At 38.1% G+C, this 20,100-nt stretch overlaps 1 protein-coding gene across 2 annotated transcripts in view; it reads left to right on the plus strand.

Annotated features, from left to right (window-relative positions):
- The window catches only part of LOC132115448 (PDZ and LIM domain protein 2-like), a 63,293-nt gene that overhangs the window by 40,987 nt on the left and 2,206 nt on the right, over window positions 1-20,100 (plus strand). For both annotated transcript variants that reach the window (XM_059523932.1, XM_059523933.1), the window contains exons 7-9: window positions 15,938-16,056; window positions 19,156-19,295; window positions 19,563-19,674. In XM_059523932.1, coding sequence (XP_059379915.1) covers window positions 15,938-16,056; window positions 19,156-19,295; window positions 19,563-19,674 — 371 coding nt within the window. The remainder of the gene's footprint in view (window positions 1-15,937; window positions 16,057-19,155; window positions 19,296-19,562; window positions 19,675-20,100) is intronic.

The following is a 20,100-nucleotide window of genomic DNA, read 5'->3' on the forward strand; positions in this document are numbered from 1 at the left end:
TAACATTTTTCAAAATCAAAATGATTCACGGGTGTTTTTGTATGAATATATCTTTGAAGGGAACCGACTGTCTTCAGAATGTCATTTTCATTGAATCTTTCCTATAATAAAGTAGCATTTGTGAGTGCCGTTATCATGGAAACTGATGTTTTATGTTGCTCCGAAAGCCCCTCCTGCTGGCAGAGAATGAATTTGCATGTTCAATCAACCCATCTGCTGTTTTCGTAAGAGTTGTAAATGTGAGTGTAAGTCTGTGGGAAACACTGTAATGCCTGCCTACAGTATGTTCTACGTTTGCAATCCATTTGACCCCGCCCTCAAACTCTGTAGTTTTGTGTGGTTAACTTCACGTCTAGAAGATGCTGTGTCCTAAGCTCTCAAAGTAAATTAGTTTTTTTTTCCCTTCCGAAAGATATGGCTGCAAAGAATCAGTGGTTAATTTTTTTTTCTCTCCCCACTGTACCACAGCAGTACAACCCCAGTCTTTTTTTGTTCCCGTCATTTTACTGGCGACTGCTTCTCTAATCTTGGGGAGTTCAATGCGGGATCCACAAAACACTTGCTCTTGAAAGATGGCTCAGAACCCAGTTTATCTGGACTAGCTGGCTTCACTGAATCACAACTTGTATCATAAATAATAGATGTTTAATAGACAATATTAAATTTATGAATTGAGGAAACGAAAGTGTTTTTGACCTTGCATGCATCTAAACCTATTGTGGGAAACTCCCAAAAACAATATTATTAACTTTAAAAATGGCATAACAGAGGCACTTTAAGTAGTTTGTGGTTTTTATGTAGCTTATCATTTAAATTCAATGTCTTCATGCTAATTTTCTTAATGTTTGTTTGTTTGTTTGTAACAGTTCTGAGTGGCCAACTCCTGATAACTTATTTTATCAAATGTTGACGTCAAATGGAAATTGTCAAAACAGAAATTATTGTAAATGTCTATAGAAATAACTTTTTGCATATTTTTATTCATCCAGAGTTTTGTTGTGCCTCAAATGCTGTCATTATCTTTTTTCATGTAAATGTAGATAATCAATTGATCCGATTGAACTGAATCTGAATTTCTGAAGGGTTTCTCCTGAAGTCCACGATCATCTCTAGCGTTTTGAGCGTGTTGAGCTCGGTTTGTTAAGACTGCACCAGACAGCCAGCTTGGGTTAGTTCACCCAAGAATGAAAATTTGTCCATCTTCTACTCACCCTTGTAGCATTCTAGGTATATGTAACTTTCTTCTTTCAGAATATTCCAATCTGAGTTATATTAAAAATTGTCCTTGCTCTTCAAAAGTGTTTTTATAAGATAAATATCCAGATTTCAAACTTAACGAACACACTTTTTCTAACATCTGCTGATTGTGGGATGTGGAAGATGTACAGGTGAAAGATGGAAGATGTATGCGTTGTGCGCCTCTGGAAAATATAGGAGCAAAGGAAAACCGGTCTCCTCTTGGCTTATTTCAAAATCCTCCAATGTTTTTCTTTACAAATCCTTGTTTTGTGCTTATTATTTGTGACCAGCGTTTTTTTAGTTCTCTATCCATGCTCGTCACTAACCATGGAACGCTGATGTTAATTATGTTTAAAATCTGGATATTTATCTTACAAAAACGCTTGGATTCGCTACAGGGTGCCTTTATTCAATTCACCCCCTGGAGCCGTGTGAGGGACGTTTTATTACAGATGCATGCACTTTATTTCATGTCTTCTGAACTGTTGACAACAAACAACCGCTTAGCCCCATTGAGAGGCTTGGAAGAGCAAGGACAATATTTAATATAACTCTGATTGGATTATTCTGTATGAAGAAAGTCACATACACCTAGGATGCTTCGAGGGTGAGAAGATGGATGGATTTTCATTCTCGGGTGAACTAACCCTTTAACCTCTTGTCGTTAGTAGACTCATCACAGTCCTGAATGAGACAGATGAGTGTGGTGTGAGTTGTCTGCAAACCTCAGGAGCTTGACAGATGGGTCTTTTAGATGTACAGTTGTTGATGTAGAGGGAGAAGAGCAGTGGGGAGAGAACACAACCCTGAGGAGCTCCAGTGCTGATCATACAGGTGCTGGATGTGAGTTTTCCCAGCCTCACTAGCAGCTGCCTTTCTGTCAGGAAATCCACTTACAGTCGGAGGTACCCAATGATTTCCGCGATGCAGAAAACGTGGAGTGAATCGCGGAATCCAGTCATAAATACGGAATTTACAGTTTAACGCGGAATGTCACGGAATTTGTCAAATTTTGAATGAATTAAACAAAAGTAGGTCATGCACTTACATCAAATCGCGATATGGACTAATATCTGTAAATATTAACCCGGAAAAGTCTATTTAAATATGAATCCCACATGTTCTGGGTGTCTGTGTTAATGAATGGAGCAGAAGCGCGACTTCATTCATTTAACACACAGAAGCGCGCGTGACTCTCCGGTGATTTCAGCATCTCTCCTCTCACTAAATAAAGACGTGAACACATGAGGAACATCTCCAGAACTGCACTGAGTCACTTCATGAGCACCGTCTGATTTGAGTAAAACTAGCGTCATATATCACATCATAGACTGTAGTATCACATACACAGAACTGTAAAGGTACGGTAACCCATCAAAATAAGTGTTTGCCAGAAATCTATTACTATTGTTCAGCAGAATGTACATAGCCCACTACTACTACTATTAAAATGAAACGAACATAATTTAAGGAATAATCACACATTTCTTCCATGTTTTATTTTTAGTAGTAAATCCCCTTTGTTTACCAAAAAATAAAGTTTGCTTAATTTTAAATAATTAAAAGACAAATTTAATGAATGTTTTATGCCTTCATTTGATAACCAGAAAAAATGTAAATACACAGAATTTCTGATGGAAAAAAAACATTTTAACATAAGGCTATTTTAAGAATTTTTTTAACTAAGTTGTTTTTATGCATTTAAATAATTACACATGCTAAAACACAGAATTAGGTAACAATAAAACATATGGTGAAGAAAAAAATAAAACGTTTCATAGGCCCCTAAACATGTAATATTTGGCATATTTGCTTTTGCAGTAGTTTTCGGGGGGTTATTTTTCCTGTAAAGATAGAGATATATATCGTATATCGAGATATAGCAAAATATATTGAGATATATTTTTTGCTCCATATCGCCCAACCCTAGTCAATGGTGTCTCCATGTTACATGATGTCTGTATTTTGGCAGATCATGGGAAAGATTTGCTTTATTAAAGAGTCCAAGAATGATTAAAACGGAGTCTGGGTGTTGTTCTGTGATTGTGATCTGATCAGTGAGTTTCTGTAATGCTGAGTTCTCGCGTGTTGCGGCGGAATGCAAACACTCACGACAATGAACAAGCAAAACTCCAGCGGTGAATAGAACGGCTAACAGTTAATGAATATCGCTTCTAGATCTGAACAGCACATCGTCTTTAACACTGTTACATCTGTACTCTACCTTTCGTTGATGTAAAAACATGTCCCTTGCTGTGTGATTTACCAATTGATTCTGTGTCGCGATCTGCTCTGAAATATTTGTCTGGGAGAGCAGTAGGAGTTCATCTGTTTGGTTGGGTAGAGAGCGGAGATTCACCAGATGGATGCTAGGCAGCAGCGTTCAAAATCTACGCTGCCTGAGCTTCACGAGTGCACCGGCTGTGAAGTGTCTGAACAGCGCTGCTGCTCCACCAACTACAATGTCCAGCAAAACATCTGAATAATCGAAAACTGGTGAAATATCGGGGTTTTTTTTGTCTCTGGTGAAACTGATTGCAGGGATATAACTAAAGACAGGACAAACTAACAAAAACATAAAAACAACTGCGGACGACACCACGGAGGCTGCCATGCTTGGCGCCATCTTGGAACTTACAAACACATTATTAATTGCATATTATACACACATTATATATTAGATATTAAACAATACGACATGCAGATGTTTATGTTTTAGAAACTGGTCAGTGGAGGACACTGGATATTTACTAAATGTTTGCTAGAAAAGCACTTATGACAGCTTTGTTTTTAGATGTCACCAAGGCATAAACAACATAACTCACAGTAGCTCAGGTGATATTATTGGGCTAGCTTTCTCGATATACATGTAAAATATACAGTAAATATGCAACTTTGAAAGTTTAGGGTTCATTTACTGTAAACGCAACTTTCAGAATCTGAAATCTGATTAGATTCATTGCAATGTATTTATCAGTGTGAAAGACCATGCAAGCCTGCTTTTGTATAATGCTGTCATTTTGCAAATGTGAAGTTAAGCTTTTTTTCCACTAAACTGTGAAATTACTTAGTTCAGCACACTAGGTTTTGAAACATAGCAAGAAAATTGACAAAGTCTGGTGAATTTGTGTAACATTTTGGGGTAAATTTGAAATGTTACTGTAACTGAGAACCGGCAGAGAATGCAGTTGTACTTAAAGAAATCAACTTTACTTTCTACTATAGAATAGAGTCAGTGCCATGAACCTTGTAACCATTAGCAAATCTAAGGACAAGTAGTGGTTTGGAAGTGACCAAACCGATGATGATGACCACATTTGACCAAATATTTTGTAGAATATGAACCCAACAATCAATAAAATGTTTGCTGGTATTGTAAGTTGAGGACTTTCTACCATCTTTCCTACCATGTTTCCTTATCCTCGCAGAGGGGTGTCATTTGGGAATATCCATGTTTATTGCACACGCACCTTGAGGACAAGAACAGTAGGTAAGAGAGAGGAGTGTTCAGTCTATTAGGATTTGCCCATGCTTATCGTGCTGCTCTTGGGAGAGAGATGTGCAGCCAAACCTAAGAGTGGTTTGGCAATGGATCACTCCTAGTGCCTGATCGCCTAGCTGGGTTGCCTGTGATGACAGTTTTATGGTTGCCATTGTGGCGAGCCTCATCCTGTGAAAGGTTTAATGGTTCAGATATAAATAAGCAATGCAGTACCTGTGCACGAACAGTGTTTAGGAAGATGCTCTGAAACTGCTTTCCAAGCTGCAAGCTAATTTGATGTGGTTAAAAATGAATATAGTTATGTTCAAAAATAGCTGCAATATAAAACTACTGTGTAAAGAAGAGCATTTAACTAACTTGACTGAAGTCATCTAATCACAGTATATTTTATCTTTTAAATTAGTTTCTTTAAACTCTTAAAAATAAAGCTTCCAAAAGGGACATTTCACTGCAACGCCATAGAAGAACTGATGATTTAAGGTCATGACTAAAATGTATTGTGCATCTTTCAGCAAAACGTGTCTTTCTGTGGCTTAAATAATGTATGTAAGCTTTAATATAATAATGGAGCGCTATTATAGATCATGCTTTCTCTTTCCAATTGCTCGATATTGTCAAACACTGTACTTCAAACTCATCAAAGCCACTTTGTTCATTCTTGAAGTGAACTTTTGCCTGTTTGGTGATTACATGAATTGTTTTGGACTGCTGTGTCTTGAACTGAATCCGACACATCTGGTGTGCGATTCCTGAGTTGTTCTAGACTCCATCCAGTGCTGCGCTTCTTGTCTGGTGTGTCTGCTTTCAGTCTAAAGAACATTTTTCTACTGTAAAGGGACCATATATGCCAATAAACAATCTTACTTGCATCTAACTGCAGCTGTGGAGATGTGATGACTTTATCAGTTGGTAATCGCCTCTTTTATTTAGAAGGGGGACTTAATTCACCATATTGCATGTTTGCTGTGGAGGGGAGCTATAATGCATGATTATAGTGCAGATTCAACAATGCAGTTTTGATCTGGAGCAACTTAAAGTCAGATGCGACTTATTTTTTTAAAAAAAGGATGCGAAAGAAAGTATCAAAATATCAGAAGAATATTAAAGAAATGTGATGTTTACGTTCATATCACACTCATTTCCGTTGTTAAGGCCTTGTCTCTCATTTGTTTTCACTCACTGTGGTTCAGTGGCAGAATACTTGCATGCTCATTTTCTTTTCTCTCAATAAGTTGAGCTGGGTGGAGCGGCCCTGCTCTTATAAATGTGGGCTCTCCTCCATTTAGTGCTTGGTGCTGGCAGACCATCCGCTGTGTTTGCGGGTGCATTCGTGTTTGTGCATGCTGGAGTTCATTCACTGGGAGGTGTGGCTCACGGGAGCACTCGCTTGCGGTCTCTGCCTCAGAACACAAATAAAGGCTTGGCTCGCAGCGGACGATCGATCAGTTGCTGTTTCAGCCTCAAAACAAGTCTCTTTCCCGTCAGCTTCCTCTCTTCCTTAGACTGCTCGTCAAGGAAGATTTTAGAAGATTTGCTCTTCCTCAGCACAGATTAAAATCGTTTTTGGCTAGGTTTGTCATCCCCCTCCCACCTCTCTTCCTTTTTCTCACTTCCTCAGATGTTCCAGAGGGACAAGGTGCTATTTCAAGTTGGACTTTAAAAACAGAGGGGCTCTGTGTTGAACCCTGTTTAAAAGTCTGTTAGACACAATTAGTCTGATTTTGATAAGTATAGAGGTTTATCACCAAATCAGAGTCTCCATGCAGGCCCATGGCAATTGATCTTGAAAGACCCAAACCTGCCGGGGTTTGTGGTGCTGCTTTTGCCTGTGCAGAGATGAGGCCTTTGTTTAATTTTTTTTTTTTTTTAGAGCAGTTTTACTGAATAGAACTGAAAGGAGTGGCAACATTCCACAAGGTGTCATGGTAACCAAGAATCACATTAGACTCTAAATATTGTTCAACCTCACCAAAAGTGAAAATTTAAAGAGGCACTTCAGAAAACAAAAAACAAAAAAAAATTAAATCACTTAAATTCACTCGTGTGGTTTCAAACCTTTTTTCTGTAAAACAAAAATAAGTTATTTTATATAGATGTTATGTCTTTTTTTTTCCTAAGTGGGGTTTAGTGTTGTTTGATCTGCAACATTCTTCGAAAAAATAGTCTATCTGTGGGAAAACATCAGGCCTCACTTAAGGCACTTTTTTATTGTCATTTATAAAGCCCAAATTTCTCATGATGGCTTACAAACAGTCTGCATTACATCATTTTGGCAGTAGAACAGTCCAAAATGTCAGTTCACACCATCTGTGTGTAGCCAGATTATTGTCTGTGCTTCTAGTCTACTAGGTAGTGTGCACCTCCAACACATCCGTCTACATTCATGGTCAATAAAGAGACTTTGAAAGCCTTGTGCACTGATTTACACTAGAAAACATTTTTACTTTGAAACCGTTTTCACTCAGAAATGGGAAATTTCACAAATAATAAAAAAAAAGCAAGTAACGCATTGAATTACATGTAAAACTTTGAAGTAGAAAAACTGAAATAGTGTTTTCTTAAAAAAAAAAAATATACATATAATTTTTTTTATTTTTACATTGTTTGGGAACCCAAGGAACTTAGAAAATAAAGTATACTCCGCCTTACTGAATCTATAATTTTGTCTAATTATGCAGATAGTTTGAGAAGACCGGAGTCTTATGATTTTATTCCAAAAATGTTTTAAATTGTTTTTTTTCCACCACAGTATAAATTGCACTTATTGCACTTGAGATGTGGTGGAAATTATGTTGTGCTCATTGTTTGTGAGATCAAGCGGTTTCCTCAAGACAGTGACTGACCAGAACAGACCATCTTAATTCAGAATGACAGTAAATGAATATGACAAGAAACATCATCAGTAACTCTTAATCAGAATGGAGGAAAACAAGGTTCAGGCCTCAGAAAAAAAATATATATTTGTGACGTTAAACCCTAAAGCCCACTCCCAGAAACAGAATTTCTGAAGTAAAGAAAGTTAAAGAAAAACAAAACAGAAGGCAGACACAAAGAAAGTTTTAGTGAGACCAGAGGCAGAGAACAGGAGACACGGTTCATCCAGGTGTTTCCTATCTAGCAGTGGTTTATAAAGCTCACTAATTACTCCATAAACTCCATCATCTCTGTCAGGCAGCAGGGCTGACGATGGTTTAGATGGAGATCATTATCACTATTAGCATGAGTGATACAGAGACTTTCTCAGCCGCTGGGCCAGACTTCATGCTTTAATTCAATGACTCAATGTTTTTCTTTTGTCGTTTCTTCCCCGTTCATCCTTCATGCTGCAGACCACACATCAGATCTTGCCTCTGTTTGGACGCATGCCATCTTTTCACTTGGATAAAAGCACGGTCATGGACAATTACCATTTATATCATTCAAAATGTATATTATTTCAACCTTTAGGACCATTTCAGGTCCCTCTGTTCTGAACGTACACATGTTAATATACATGTCATGACAATTAACTGACATTTAACATGCTTCAAGCTCCTATGACTTGCATGAAAGTCCTTAAAACAAGGAAAAAAGGCTGGAAAAAATATTAACTCCCCAGTTAAGGACGGCCAAACCGGTAACCAGTTTTTGTCACTCAGTTTCCCGCTTTCTGGGGTTGGATTCATATGTGGGAAGGGGGTTGGGGGCCGTAATAATCTTTATGATGAGGTCCACAGCTTTAACAAGGTTCTAATGAATGCCAGATGCCTAATGAGTTTGATTCCCGGCTACAGTTGGACCACTTTAACACTCTTGATTAGAAGTGTGTGCTAGTATTGTCCAGCATGCTATGCACTCTGAGGCTACTTTATTAGGTAGCACTGCACCGTATGTACAAGAACAGCCTGAATTCCTTGTGGCGTTCTCAGAGGAGTTGAAATGATGCCCTTGGCATTGTTCTCCTGTCAATTTTCCATGTAACAGTTTCTGGCCACACAAACTCAAAAATCTTGGTTCACCTCGTTTACAGCATGATGCTTTAGTCTGCTGGCAGTATTTATTTCTGAAAGTGTAAACCGTAAAACAAGTTTCACGTTAGGAAAAAACTTAGCTTTAAGTGTGGTCTACTTTTGGAGTGTTTTGAACCCTACATTTAATTCATCACTTCATGTTAAACATGGTATCAACCTGAGAAGTTCTGCCACTTTTTATTTTGGGTACAATTATTCCTTACACAGATCTGCACAGGGCCACATTGCTTGAACCAAGACCCCTCAACCTTTTTAACTCCAAGTTCTCAGACAATATTCTGCTCATTTTCATTTTTTTTTTTTTTTAAATAAAGTCTTTGCAGATAATAAAATTCCATAATTAAAGACGTTTTAATTACAAAGGTGTGGCTTTCGGAAAAATATTTGAACCAATGATCTAGGGATTTTATTTTTTACTAAACGTATATATCTTCTGAACAAATTTTACAAGCTTAATGAAACTCTGGTACATCAGGTTGATCTGAGGACACAAGCAAATATAGTAATACATTTCCAGAAGAGGTGGATTGATTAAATAACAAGGAAATTCTCATAACTCCCATTTTCCTATCTGTTTTGACCAGTGAGTAATGAATATATATTTTTTTCTCTTCTAAAAATGCTGCTAAACATTGTCAGTAGAGGATATTCCCGTTCCCACAGGGAGCACTGATTAATAAAAGCTGACATTCTCTTTAGATCAGAATCAGTTTCTCCATTCGTCTTGTGGTGATCCTCCTTTGAGGTAAACAAACATTAATTGCAGCCGGTGATGATGTCATGCTCTCAAAGGCCTTGTTTTCCTCCTTTTCATGTTTTTTATATCATTGTGATGCGGCTTAGTGGTTAAAGATCTGGGTGGGTGAAGTGAAGTCTGTAGGTTTAAACCCCACAGAGGTTCTGAAGAGCTTCTGAGAAACGCCCACCATGCATTGCTCCAATCAAACCATTCAGTATTTTAAAATCAAAAATGCTGACTACATCGTCTATAAATCCTGATCATCGTAATAGATCTTCACTTCTTAGAACAAACTCTCTACATCTCCACAAATCTCAGCTGAAGGCTTGGCTGCAGCGAGCGTATTAGACCCCGGTGCCAAAATTCAAAGTGCACAGTGTTTATTTTTCCCCCTGCGTGTGCCGCACTGCGTCCTCTGATGCATATTCATGCCATATGCACCATACAAAAATGAATCATGCGGCGGGAAACCCCAAAATGAAATGTTACGGCTTGCATGTGGGAGGGAGTTGTCATGCACATGTTGGTGCCGCGAGGGTGCTAAATCAAAATCCTGGCAGCATAAGTGCGGTTTTTACATTATTATCCTAAACAAACCCGTGGCACGTCACTAATAAAAAAACACTCACACAGTGTGTAGCTTTGGGTAGAGATAACGTTATAAAAGCAGGCTAGATTTAGTCACAGGCAATTGTGTGCACATTTTAGTATGGAAAAAGCAGAGACTGTGTAAGAAGGGGGAGATGGACCACTCGCAGAAAAATGAACAAGAGAACTTGTAAAGCTCAAAATAGCATCTGTATGTTAGGAAGTACCACATTTCAGTGTAAAAAAAAAGGGCCAAACACCCTTTTTATGGTGATGAGGTCTCTACTTTTTTCCAATTACAATACACAGGCACAGCTAGACCAGCCTGAAATGTTTTGAAAAGCACCTCTGCATTGTCTTATAAGATGCTTAAATAAATACTGAAATAGACAGACAAAAGGAAGGAAAAAAGAGAAAAAATATTAAGGAAACATTGCAGATGTATTATAGTGTTATTTTTCATACCAATATTGGTGGTAGTTGGGGAATTAATCTGGTACAGACTGTTTGGAGAAAAGCAGTCTTTTGTAGTTTAGTCGTAGTATAAGTAGGATGTGATGGTTGGTCGGTGTGGCATTTGTCTCGTCCCTCCTCCATTGTGATTGGACGGATAAATAGTGAGCACTGTGTTTTACCAGAAGCTGAACATTTTTAAACTCTTGGCGCATAGGAAAAATTGCTAAGTAGATGTTAACTGCTGCTGGTGTTTTAAAATGTATAGAGACATAGAGCTCCCATTGAAAAGCATTGAAAAATGTTTTGCCTCAGGAAGAAACATTTTGACAGACACAGCCTATAGGGATTGTGAAGTACCACTGTTTTCGAAAATTTCTAATTAAAAAAACGTATTTGTGCATAACCTAACTAATAGTCATGAGCTGAGAGTCATCACAAGCAGGACCATTTTTGTGCTCCTTTACCATCTGTGACTCACCACATTTTAAACCAAAGTGCCGCCCATGGTCTTGTCGAGAGTCTGGTGCGCGTGAATGTTGTGTACGAGCAGTGCTGTCCTTGGGATGTTTCGAGGTCTTGATTACAGTACAGATGAAAGCTAATTAGCCGCAGTGACCTGTGCCAGCCAGAGGAAAGACGTGTGTGGATGTGTGTGTTTGGGCTTTAAGGAAAAGCCTGTGATTGCACATGGACTTCCTTTCCTTTCCTTCTCATAACCTCAGTCCAACACAAACACAGCTTACATCCTCACACACACAGGGCAAGAAGGGAATGCACCCCTTCCCAGTAAAACAACACTTCACCAACACTATAAATGGTCAAGCACAAAAGCGATTGACCTGTTTGGATTTAAACTGCATTTTATTGCTCACTGGACAGACAAGATTGATTTTAAGTCAATTAATGGAATGGCTAAAGCAGTTTACCTTCTCTTCCCTCCACCCCCAAGTCTGAGTCTGTTGTTTTCTCCCATTTTGCTCTTGTTTTGGTTCGATAGCATTCCTGGCGAGCTTGTCTAGATCTTAACTGTGTGCTGTTGTACTGCATCTAGAAGCAGATGAGAGTTGTGCCAGCTCAGTGCGTTATAGCTGCTGGCACTGAGCGCCTCATTTGAGTCTTAACGCTGTGTTTGGGGGGTTATCTTGTCATCTACATCTACCTGGGGCCTGGAAAATGCTTGCTTTTTTCACCAGATCCAAGTTTTGTTCAGCTTTCCTCTGTCAATCAGTGACGGTGGGCCCGTGTGAAGTCTCCCATCACTGGATCTTAACAGCATTCCGTAGTACAGACTGTTATTGTAACCATTTTTGCAATATGTTTAAGGTTTTAGGGTGTGAACATTTTAAAGTTAAAAAGGTCAGTCTTGTGCACTTTGAGAATTCAAAATTAAGAGCTCCAACCCATTTTCAGTTAACAAATTGAATGGAATAAAAAGTCTTTTTTAAATGTTTTTTAATGGACTCAAGTTTTTAGTTACTACTACTAGTAGTACTACTACTACTAATAATGCATTGATTATTTAATATCAAAATACTTGGTCATCATTGTTTATTATTGTCTGTATGATTTTTGTCATTAACATTGTCAGATTAGACTGTTAATTTATTTAAATACTATTTTTGACATGAGACGTAGGAGTCGGTTTTATTTAGGATTAAGCATTTGTATAAAATTAAATTGTGCTGTTTTAATATATTTACAGTTATAGTTTTCATGCATGTTTCGGAGTGTACTTTTTTAAATTAAATTTAAAATGATCACTTGGCTGATGCTAAAATTGGAAGAAAAAAACACACTTTGTTTCTATGCTTTAATGATGGCTATATGGCTGTTCTTCAAATGTACAGTCTAAAGATCTTCCACATATGCTGTAGGAACATGCTACAAACCCATTCATAACTGCTTGACACCTACATAGCAACACTAAAAGTGGTGTATTTTGCACAGGAAAATGAGCACCCCACTCATTTCCATTTTCTTCTTTTCTCTTTAATTGTTTTCCATTTCCTCTTGGCAACGCTACATCAACACTCTAAACCAGTTCACACTTGGCCTGCATAGGTTTGTGATGGAGAAGTCTTTGGCATTGCCCATGGCCAGATATTTGTGCCTGGATGTGTGTGAGGGGAAAGCTTGATTTAATTTAAGCTGACTCATTTAATTTAGGGTTTGGTCAGTTGAAAAGAGTTAACCTGATTGCCAACCAATCACAGATGATGGCTTTTAAATGATGCATCAAGGAAGAATTCAACGGATAGGGTCAATGAGCATTAACACTGATAACTAGACTTGGAAAATATGTGACTGGTGTTTGCACCATGATGCTAGAGGATTTATCATCTTTTTGTGATCTCAGTTGTTCCACTAGATGTGGTTTAAGTCGATTCTGTTCAGAACTATACAATCTGATTTCTTTTCTGTTTCTGGTTATGTTCCTTCAAAATTTTGTTAGTTTCTGGTTTTCGTTCCTATATAAATGAAAATTATAAAATCCTGAGTAGAAAGCATTACAGTATGAAAGCATTTCTCAACTATGGACATGCAAATGCAAGCACTTGTAAACTGTTCCATGAAGCTCTTTTGAAAGCCTGGATGCCTTCGATGCCATCCAGCAGAAGTTTAGACTGCAGGAAGCTTTTGTTTGGATCAAGGGAAAATGGGCACTTTCCTTCTTACAGCTTATCCAAATAAACTGATCCATATTTTGTCTCTGTGAAAAGTTGAGAGCAATGAGTGTGTGAACCGTAACAGTACTTCAGGAAATATTACAGGATGTCAGATTGTGTTCTCCTTCACAGACTGATGCTTTCCTTTTTATATGACTCCTCCTAGTGGTCAATATACATCTCTCTCTACTGCCCTATACTAACCTTATTAACCTTAACACTGAAGTACTGAGCTGGACGATGACATCACTGAGTTCAATGATGAAATGCCTTTTTGCATTATTGCCAAACTATATTCCTTTTTAATGCTGTTCAGTTGCTTTGTCACAATCTGTATTGTTAAAAGCACTATATATATATATATATATATATATATATATATATATATATATTACTTGACTTATTTATTAAACCATGTTTAGAAAGGGTTTATCATATGCAGTTGCCTGTCAATTTTACACACACACACACACACACACACACACACACACACACACACACACACACACACACACACACACACACACACACACACACACACACACACACATATATATGTGTGTGTATACATTCACCCAAACAACATCATCAAAAATGATTCTTGTTTCTTCTGTGTAGTCATGTTTAATAAAGTTTGTTAAAATTATATCTCATGTTTAACCGCCATAGAGACATCAGAGCTAGAGGCAAATAGCAGAAGAACTGGCCGAGGTATATCAAAACTTTCCAGCACTGAAACTGGTCGTCACAGCAGCTGACATTTGCTTTAAGCGGGCGGAAATGCTCTTGGCTATACTTTTGTGAAATTTGATTGATTGAAGCCAAAAAGCCCCAGGTGGAAGTTGTCATTTGAAGCTGGAGGACAGACTCTGTTTAGTTGAGCTGGTGTCAGAAGAGCTGCCCAAGACAACATCCATCAGCAATAGGGCCAAACATCTGTCACTCTCATCTGTTTCCAGTAGACATGCACGGCCATCAGGAACTCCCAAGACTGGCACGAAAGCCTCTCCGCACAGCTGCTCCTCATGTAAATGTAGAATGAATGTGAAATTGATTGTATTCGAGTCTCTGTGGCCAAGATTCCTGCTAAGATCCCAGCTGAGATGATGACAGATCTGCATACTTCCAGCTTTAGTCAGAATTAGGTTTTTCATCGATTCGTACTGATGTATGGGAAAAGCCATAAAGTGTTTATGAGTGTCTCGGTGTCTAAGCATCTGACAATCCCTTTCTCCTCATCTGTTTAGTTGTCTTTGTCTCCCTGTCTTTGTTCTGTGTCCACATTTATTATTTTTGGAAGTTATTTAGAAGTTCTTCAGAGTTTATCAAATCATGTTATCCTGAGGAATTTGTCTGTACAAAGTCTGTCTCTAGAACTGAATGCATACACCCTTGTATTTAATCTTATCAGCTAATGCAGCTATTTCCAGAGTATTCTATAATAAGTGTTGTGTTTCATATGTGTGGGATCTGCTCATTTTCCAATCAGGAGCACTTTTGTCCTGGAATAGGAATATCGTGATCAAACATTGTAGATTTTGGTAAAGTGTGATTCATGGTGTGGACTTATAGTATTATGGGTTTGGATTTGGTATTGAAGGGAAAATTTTAATGTATAGATATGATATAGAATATTATAGATCTAAAATAAAATGATTATATATGGATTTGTTAATAGCACGTCAACATGACTTGAAAATTCACCTATTTTTGTTAAATGTCATTGATTTTTATTGTGAACATTTCCATGTGTTTTTTAAATCTTATAATATTTACTGTATTTTTAAGTCTATATGAATATATATAATTCAAATCCGGTCACACAGTTAAGTTGCATCGGTGTATCAGTCACAGAAATAATGTGAAATACAGATAAATTAAGCACTTAAAAACATTACAAACGCTATAAACATGTATTCTAGTTCTCACTCCACAACAAATCATATACAGGAATGAGAAGTATAAAACAAAGAAACATTAATTATAAATGCCATGCATTAACATATTTATTTGAAGTGAAGCTGAAACTACCAGGGTACCAACTACCATAAGGGTAATGTGCTATACAAATAAAACCTGGACTTTTGTACCTCTCTCATTCAGTACAAATACAAATATTTGAACTCCGCATGACTTGCATGCTTGATATTAATTGCAAATATAGAAGTCAAGCACAATTTAGATAAAAATGCTACTTGTATTCTGGAAAATGTGGTCATCAACAATTCATAATCTTCCCTTAAAATATAAAAACTATGCTGGATTTCCATTCCTTACGGACACGTCTGCCTTAATCCAGTCAAAAACCAACAGATAAAACCAAGTCCCCACCCTACATTTTTTCTTTCAGTAATCTTTTACTCTTGGATGTATGTCACAAAACCGAAGAAAAGATCAGGCGCTTTTTCATCATGACTTTTAATAAAAAAAATTCGGGATGTTTAAACTCTCACTCTGTTCTGGAGTGAATTTCAGCGTATATGGCAGCTTTTCTGGCCTCTGGACTGTGCTCACACACATACACATGTTTGCTCAACCCCAGACATCTGTAAGCAGCTGCAGGTGCCTCAGCAGGGGGTATGAGACAGAGGGAAGATCCTGGGATTTTTCAGACATCTGTTGAGCACACACACACACACACACACACGCACACATTAAGCTTTGATACGGCAGACACAGCAGACTGCATTATCCTGACACTCTGAAACTGATGTGCTGTGTTTTGTGTTTTCTATAGGAGATCTGTTCTGTGGATTTCCGCAGTAACTCCGTGTCCAGCCGGACTCCTACTCCACCTGGACGATACTCCCCACACAGCCCCATCGAACGAGAGGTGCCCATGTCCCCTCGACGCAGGTACATATATACACACATCTGCCTTGAGCAGATGCTGCTGCTCCTGTCAGATCACACAGACAAATTTTTAATCAATTGACAATCTAAATATATTTCTAATAAATAATTTGCATATGCCAACAAACAACATACAGTATTTATTATTTTAAGAGAGGCTCCAAAATGGAAATAATTTTCGTTCTTTGACATTTGACTTTACCTTATTGTTGCAGACGAGTAAATGGTTGTATAGAAATTACAAAAAGTGGCTTTACAGAACAGACACGCATAAGAAAGTTAAGTCTGATAACGTGATTAATTGCTCATTCTTTGTTGCGTTTTTAAAAACCATTAGAAGCACTAAATTAGTGCATTTAAAGTAACAGCCCTGTAGTTTATTTTTATCTTCCGCTGATAGATTTTACATGAACATTTCTGTACAGCAGCGAGATTCTCCAGTGTGATGTCTTTTTGATTCTGTTTTCTGAACAGATTTATTTTGGCTCTTTATGTCAGCTGAATGAGTCACAACATGGCTGGTGTCCCAAAAATTTTCTTTTTCCTTTTTCTTTTTTCTCTTCTTTTCCACTTTGTCTTGCTTTCTACAAAAAGGATTATATCATTTCTGCAACCTTCTCCCTCTTCTGTACACCCATGATCCCACCTCCATTTTGCTCAACCAATAAGAACATGTAAAAAACGAGTAGCCACACCCCTTTTCTACTCTAAACCAATACGAGGCAGCCTGAACTCACACCTTTCAGACAGAAACTCTCAACTTTCTTATGTCTCGTCAATACTCGACAAAGAGCTGTGTGTGTGTGTTTGCTGTAGATTTGGATGTGTGTGTGAGCAGTTGTCACCGTAGGCTCTGTTCTTGTTCCAACAAGAGTTGAATTAGTTGGATAGGAATTTATCTTTGTTTGCTCTTGAGGTAAGTCCAAACTACTCAGGCATCTTCCTCGAACTTACAAAGCAATGACAGTCTAGTTTGCAGGGGGAGAAGAAATATGGTAATGTGAGCCTGGCTCTGCGCTCTGTAATGTCATGATGCTGTGTCGACTGTTTCCCTGCTCCATCTGAAGCCTGTTTAGCAAGACTGTAATCATGACTGTGGGGGGTAAAGATGGATGGAAAGTTCTTTTTTAATGCATGTTTTGAAGTTTTATATTGTATTGCCTCTGTAATCTTTACATGTACAGTATTGTGATAAACATGCATCTCCACTGCAACAGGAGGGGAACAACCGGGTCCTTTGACAAGGGGCCCACTTTGTTCCTCTATGGTATAACCTACTCTTTGGTATCAGTGGAGGCTGTTCACCCATAAAAATGTTGTTTTAGGTCCTGTGGATTGAGGTGACAACCCTGTGGGGGAACTGAGGGGCGCTGGGAGAGTTTTCAGGGGAAACTCAAACTCGCTGTCTGGTTTCAATTTGAAGCATGTCTCATTGAGCAGCCTGCATGCAGATAGTGAACATGCCATTTATTTGGAGATTTATAGTGTGTTAAATGCCTTTTTCTTTTCTCAGTAATGGCTATTCCAAATGCTGCTTAATTTTAACTTTCTATCTTGGACACGTTAGAGAAATGTACTTTTGTCCTGCACACACTCAAACAGTCATGTCAGCTTTGACATGTTTGCTGTTATGTGGGTTTCTGGTGACAACCACACCCAGAAACTGTTAAACATCTGATCAATCTCTGATTGTGTCATTTTCCACCTTTGTTTCACGTTGCAGTAATAAGCAATCCCTTCTTGTCAGGTTGAGAGTTCTGTTTGATAGTTTTGTCTGATCGTTTCGTCTGTTGGTTAATCATTTCTCAGCCCATGTCATGGCCTTTGTACACAGCAGAAATCCTGATAGCATTGATTTTGACAACAAGCTGCACCAGCAAACTATCACAAGGCCACTGCGGGGGGGAAATGGATCTGCATTCGTCATAACCAGCAGTTAAATTGTCAGAACAATCCAGAGCAGCAATACCTGACACCTTAAATTCTGAATAAAATAATTATTGTTGGTTAGTTTAATTGTCGGTCCAGAACAAATGCGCACACTTCACCTCACCCTGCTCTAAATTTAATATGTCATGCAGTTTCTATCAAACGTGGCCCATTTATGTTATACCTCCACTGATGTGCAGTAAGAGTCTTTTTTGTTTATTAAAAGTTAAAAGAGGGTATTAAGAATCATAACACTTAATGAACAACTCCTATGTACATTACTGTTCAGAAGTTTGGGGCCAGTAAAATTAATTGATTAAAAATAATTATCTTATGCTCATCTAGGCTGCATTTCTTCGATAAAAATACAATAAAACAGTAATATTGTGAAATGTAAGTAATTGCTTATATTTGAATATATTTCAAAATGTAATGTATTCCTGTGATGTCAAAGCTCTTCAGTGTTGCATGATTCTTCAGAAATCATTGTAATATGATTTGCAGCTGAAGAAACATTTTCAACAGATTATCAAAAATGTGCTGCTTAATATTTTTGTGGAAATAATTATTTCAGGGTTCTTTGATTTAATAGAAAGTTTAAAAGAACATCATTTTGTAACAAATGACTTTACAGTAACTTTTGAACAATTTAATGTATTAATGTGTAAAAAACATTACTGACCCCAGCTTTAGAACAGTAGTGTATGTGTGTGATTTAAAATGTTAACTACACTCATATGTCTGTATTTTTCCTTTAGGCTGTATGCCAGTGGCCCGATAGGTGTAAAGCAGTAATACTGTAGAATGCTTGTGTGTGAGAAAGCTCTGTGTTTATGACAGTGCATAAAAGTGCAGCTGTTAACCTCCCAATGGATACTACTGTAACTGAACTCTAATCAGTTTACTGGACTTGTCATTATAAGACACACACACACACACACACACACACACACACACACACACACACACACACACACAGTTTCTCAATGCCTCACTCTCATATTCTGCCTCCAGTCCTTTCCTTTCTTTATTTGTCATGACAGCATAAGGCTATTCAAACATCAAACTTCATGAAGTCTTCGGTTATCATATCTCTTATTGTACTACAAAAGCTAGTGTTGTGTTTTAAGGTGGTGTCAAATTGAATGAAATCTCTTTCTCTTTCTCTTTCAGTTCGGACTTTGCCATGCAGAGGTTTGACAGAGACTCAGAGGTGTTCAAGATGATTCAGGAGAACAAAGAATCCCGCTCGACTCCTCGCCAGTCCAACACTTTCAAGATGCTGCAGGAGGTGCTGGAGGCTGACGAGAAAGGTGAGACATGCACACTTTTTTTTTTCTTTCTCAATTCAGTTTGTCTAACAACAACAAGGCTTGTGAGACAGCAAATACAGAGTACTTTGTGAAATTGTTGTCATCAGATATTCCATGAGCAAGTTTTAAGCACACACTAGCATCTTAAAGCTCATTAAAGGTGGGCTTTAGGCACAGACGATGAGGGCGGTGGTGGAAGATAACGGATGTTGCTCCAGGTGCAGAATGTTTTGTCTTTATGGTGCATGATTTATTTTGTTTTCACAGAGGCCACCATCCTGTTTCCAAGCAAGCTGTCACCCAGCCCCTCCAAGACCACGTCTTCTGTTGCTGGTGTGCAGAAATACCACACCTGTGAAAAATGCGGCACCAGTATTGTGTAAGATAAAACGCTGGAATCCCTCAGTTTCTGCACACACTCCACTGAATGTCCTCTGCACAGGCACGCTGGGAATGCATAAGAGGTTGAGCCGGTAACTTGATGAAAGTGTTGTGGGATGTTTAGCCTTCAAGGAATTCTCATTCTCATCACCTCTTCACATTTAAGTCGATGATTGAGTACGATTGAGACAAAATCATCTCAGTGGTTATTCATTCGTATTATATTACCCTGTGAGAATTACACATCAACACCTTCATTAGGTGAGATAAACACCTGGAGGTGGCCGTGTTTTGACAAACTCTTGACCAAACCAGCTGTTTCCAAACCTAATGAGCTGCAAACCTAGACAGTCCTTTAAAGTACCTTATGCACATTCCCAACAGGAAGACTGTTCCAAAAGGTACCAACTTTTGAGCACAATCT

The sequence above is a fragment of the Carassius carassius genome, chromosome 34 (genome assembly GCF_963082965.1).
Source record: "Carassius carassius chromosome 34, fCarCar2.1, whole genome shotgun sequence".
Taxonomy (NCBI): domain Eukaryota; kingdom Metazoa; phylum Chordata; class Actinopteri; order Cypriniformes; family Cyprinidae; genus Carassius; species Carassius carassius.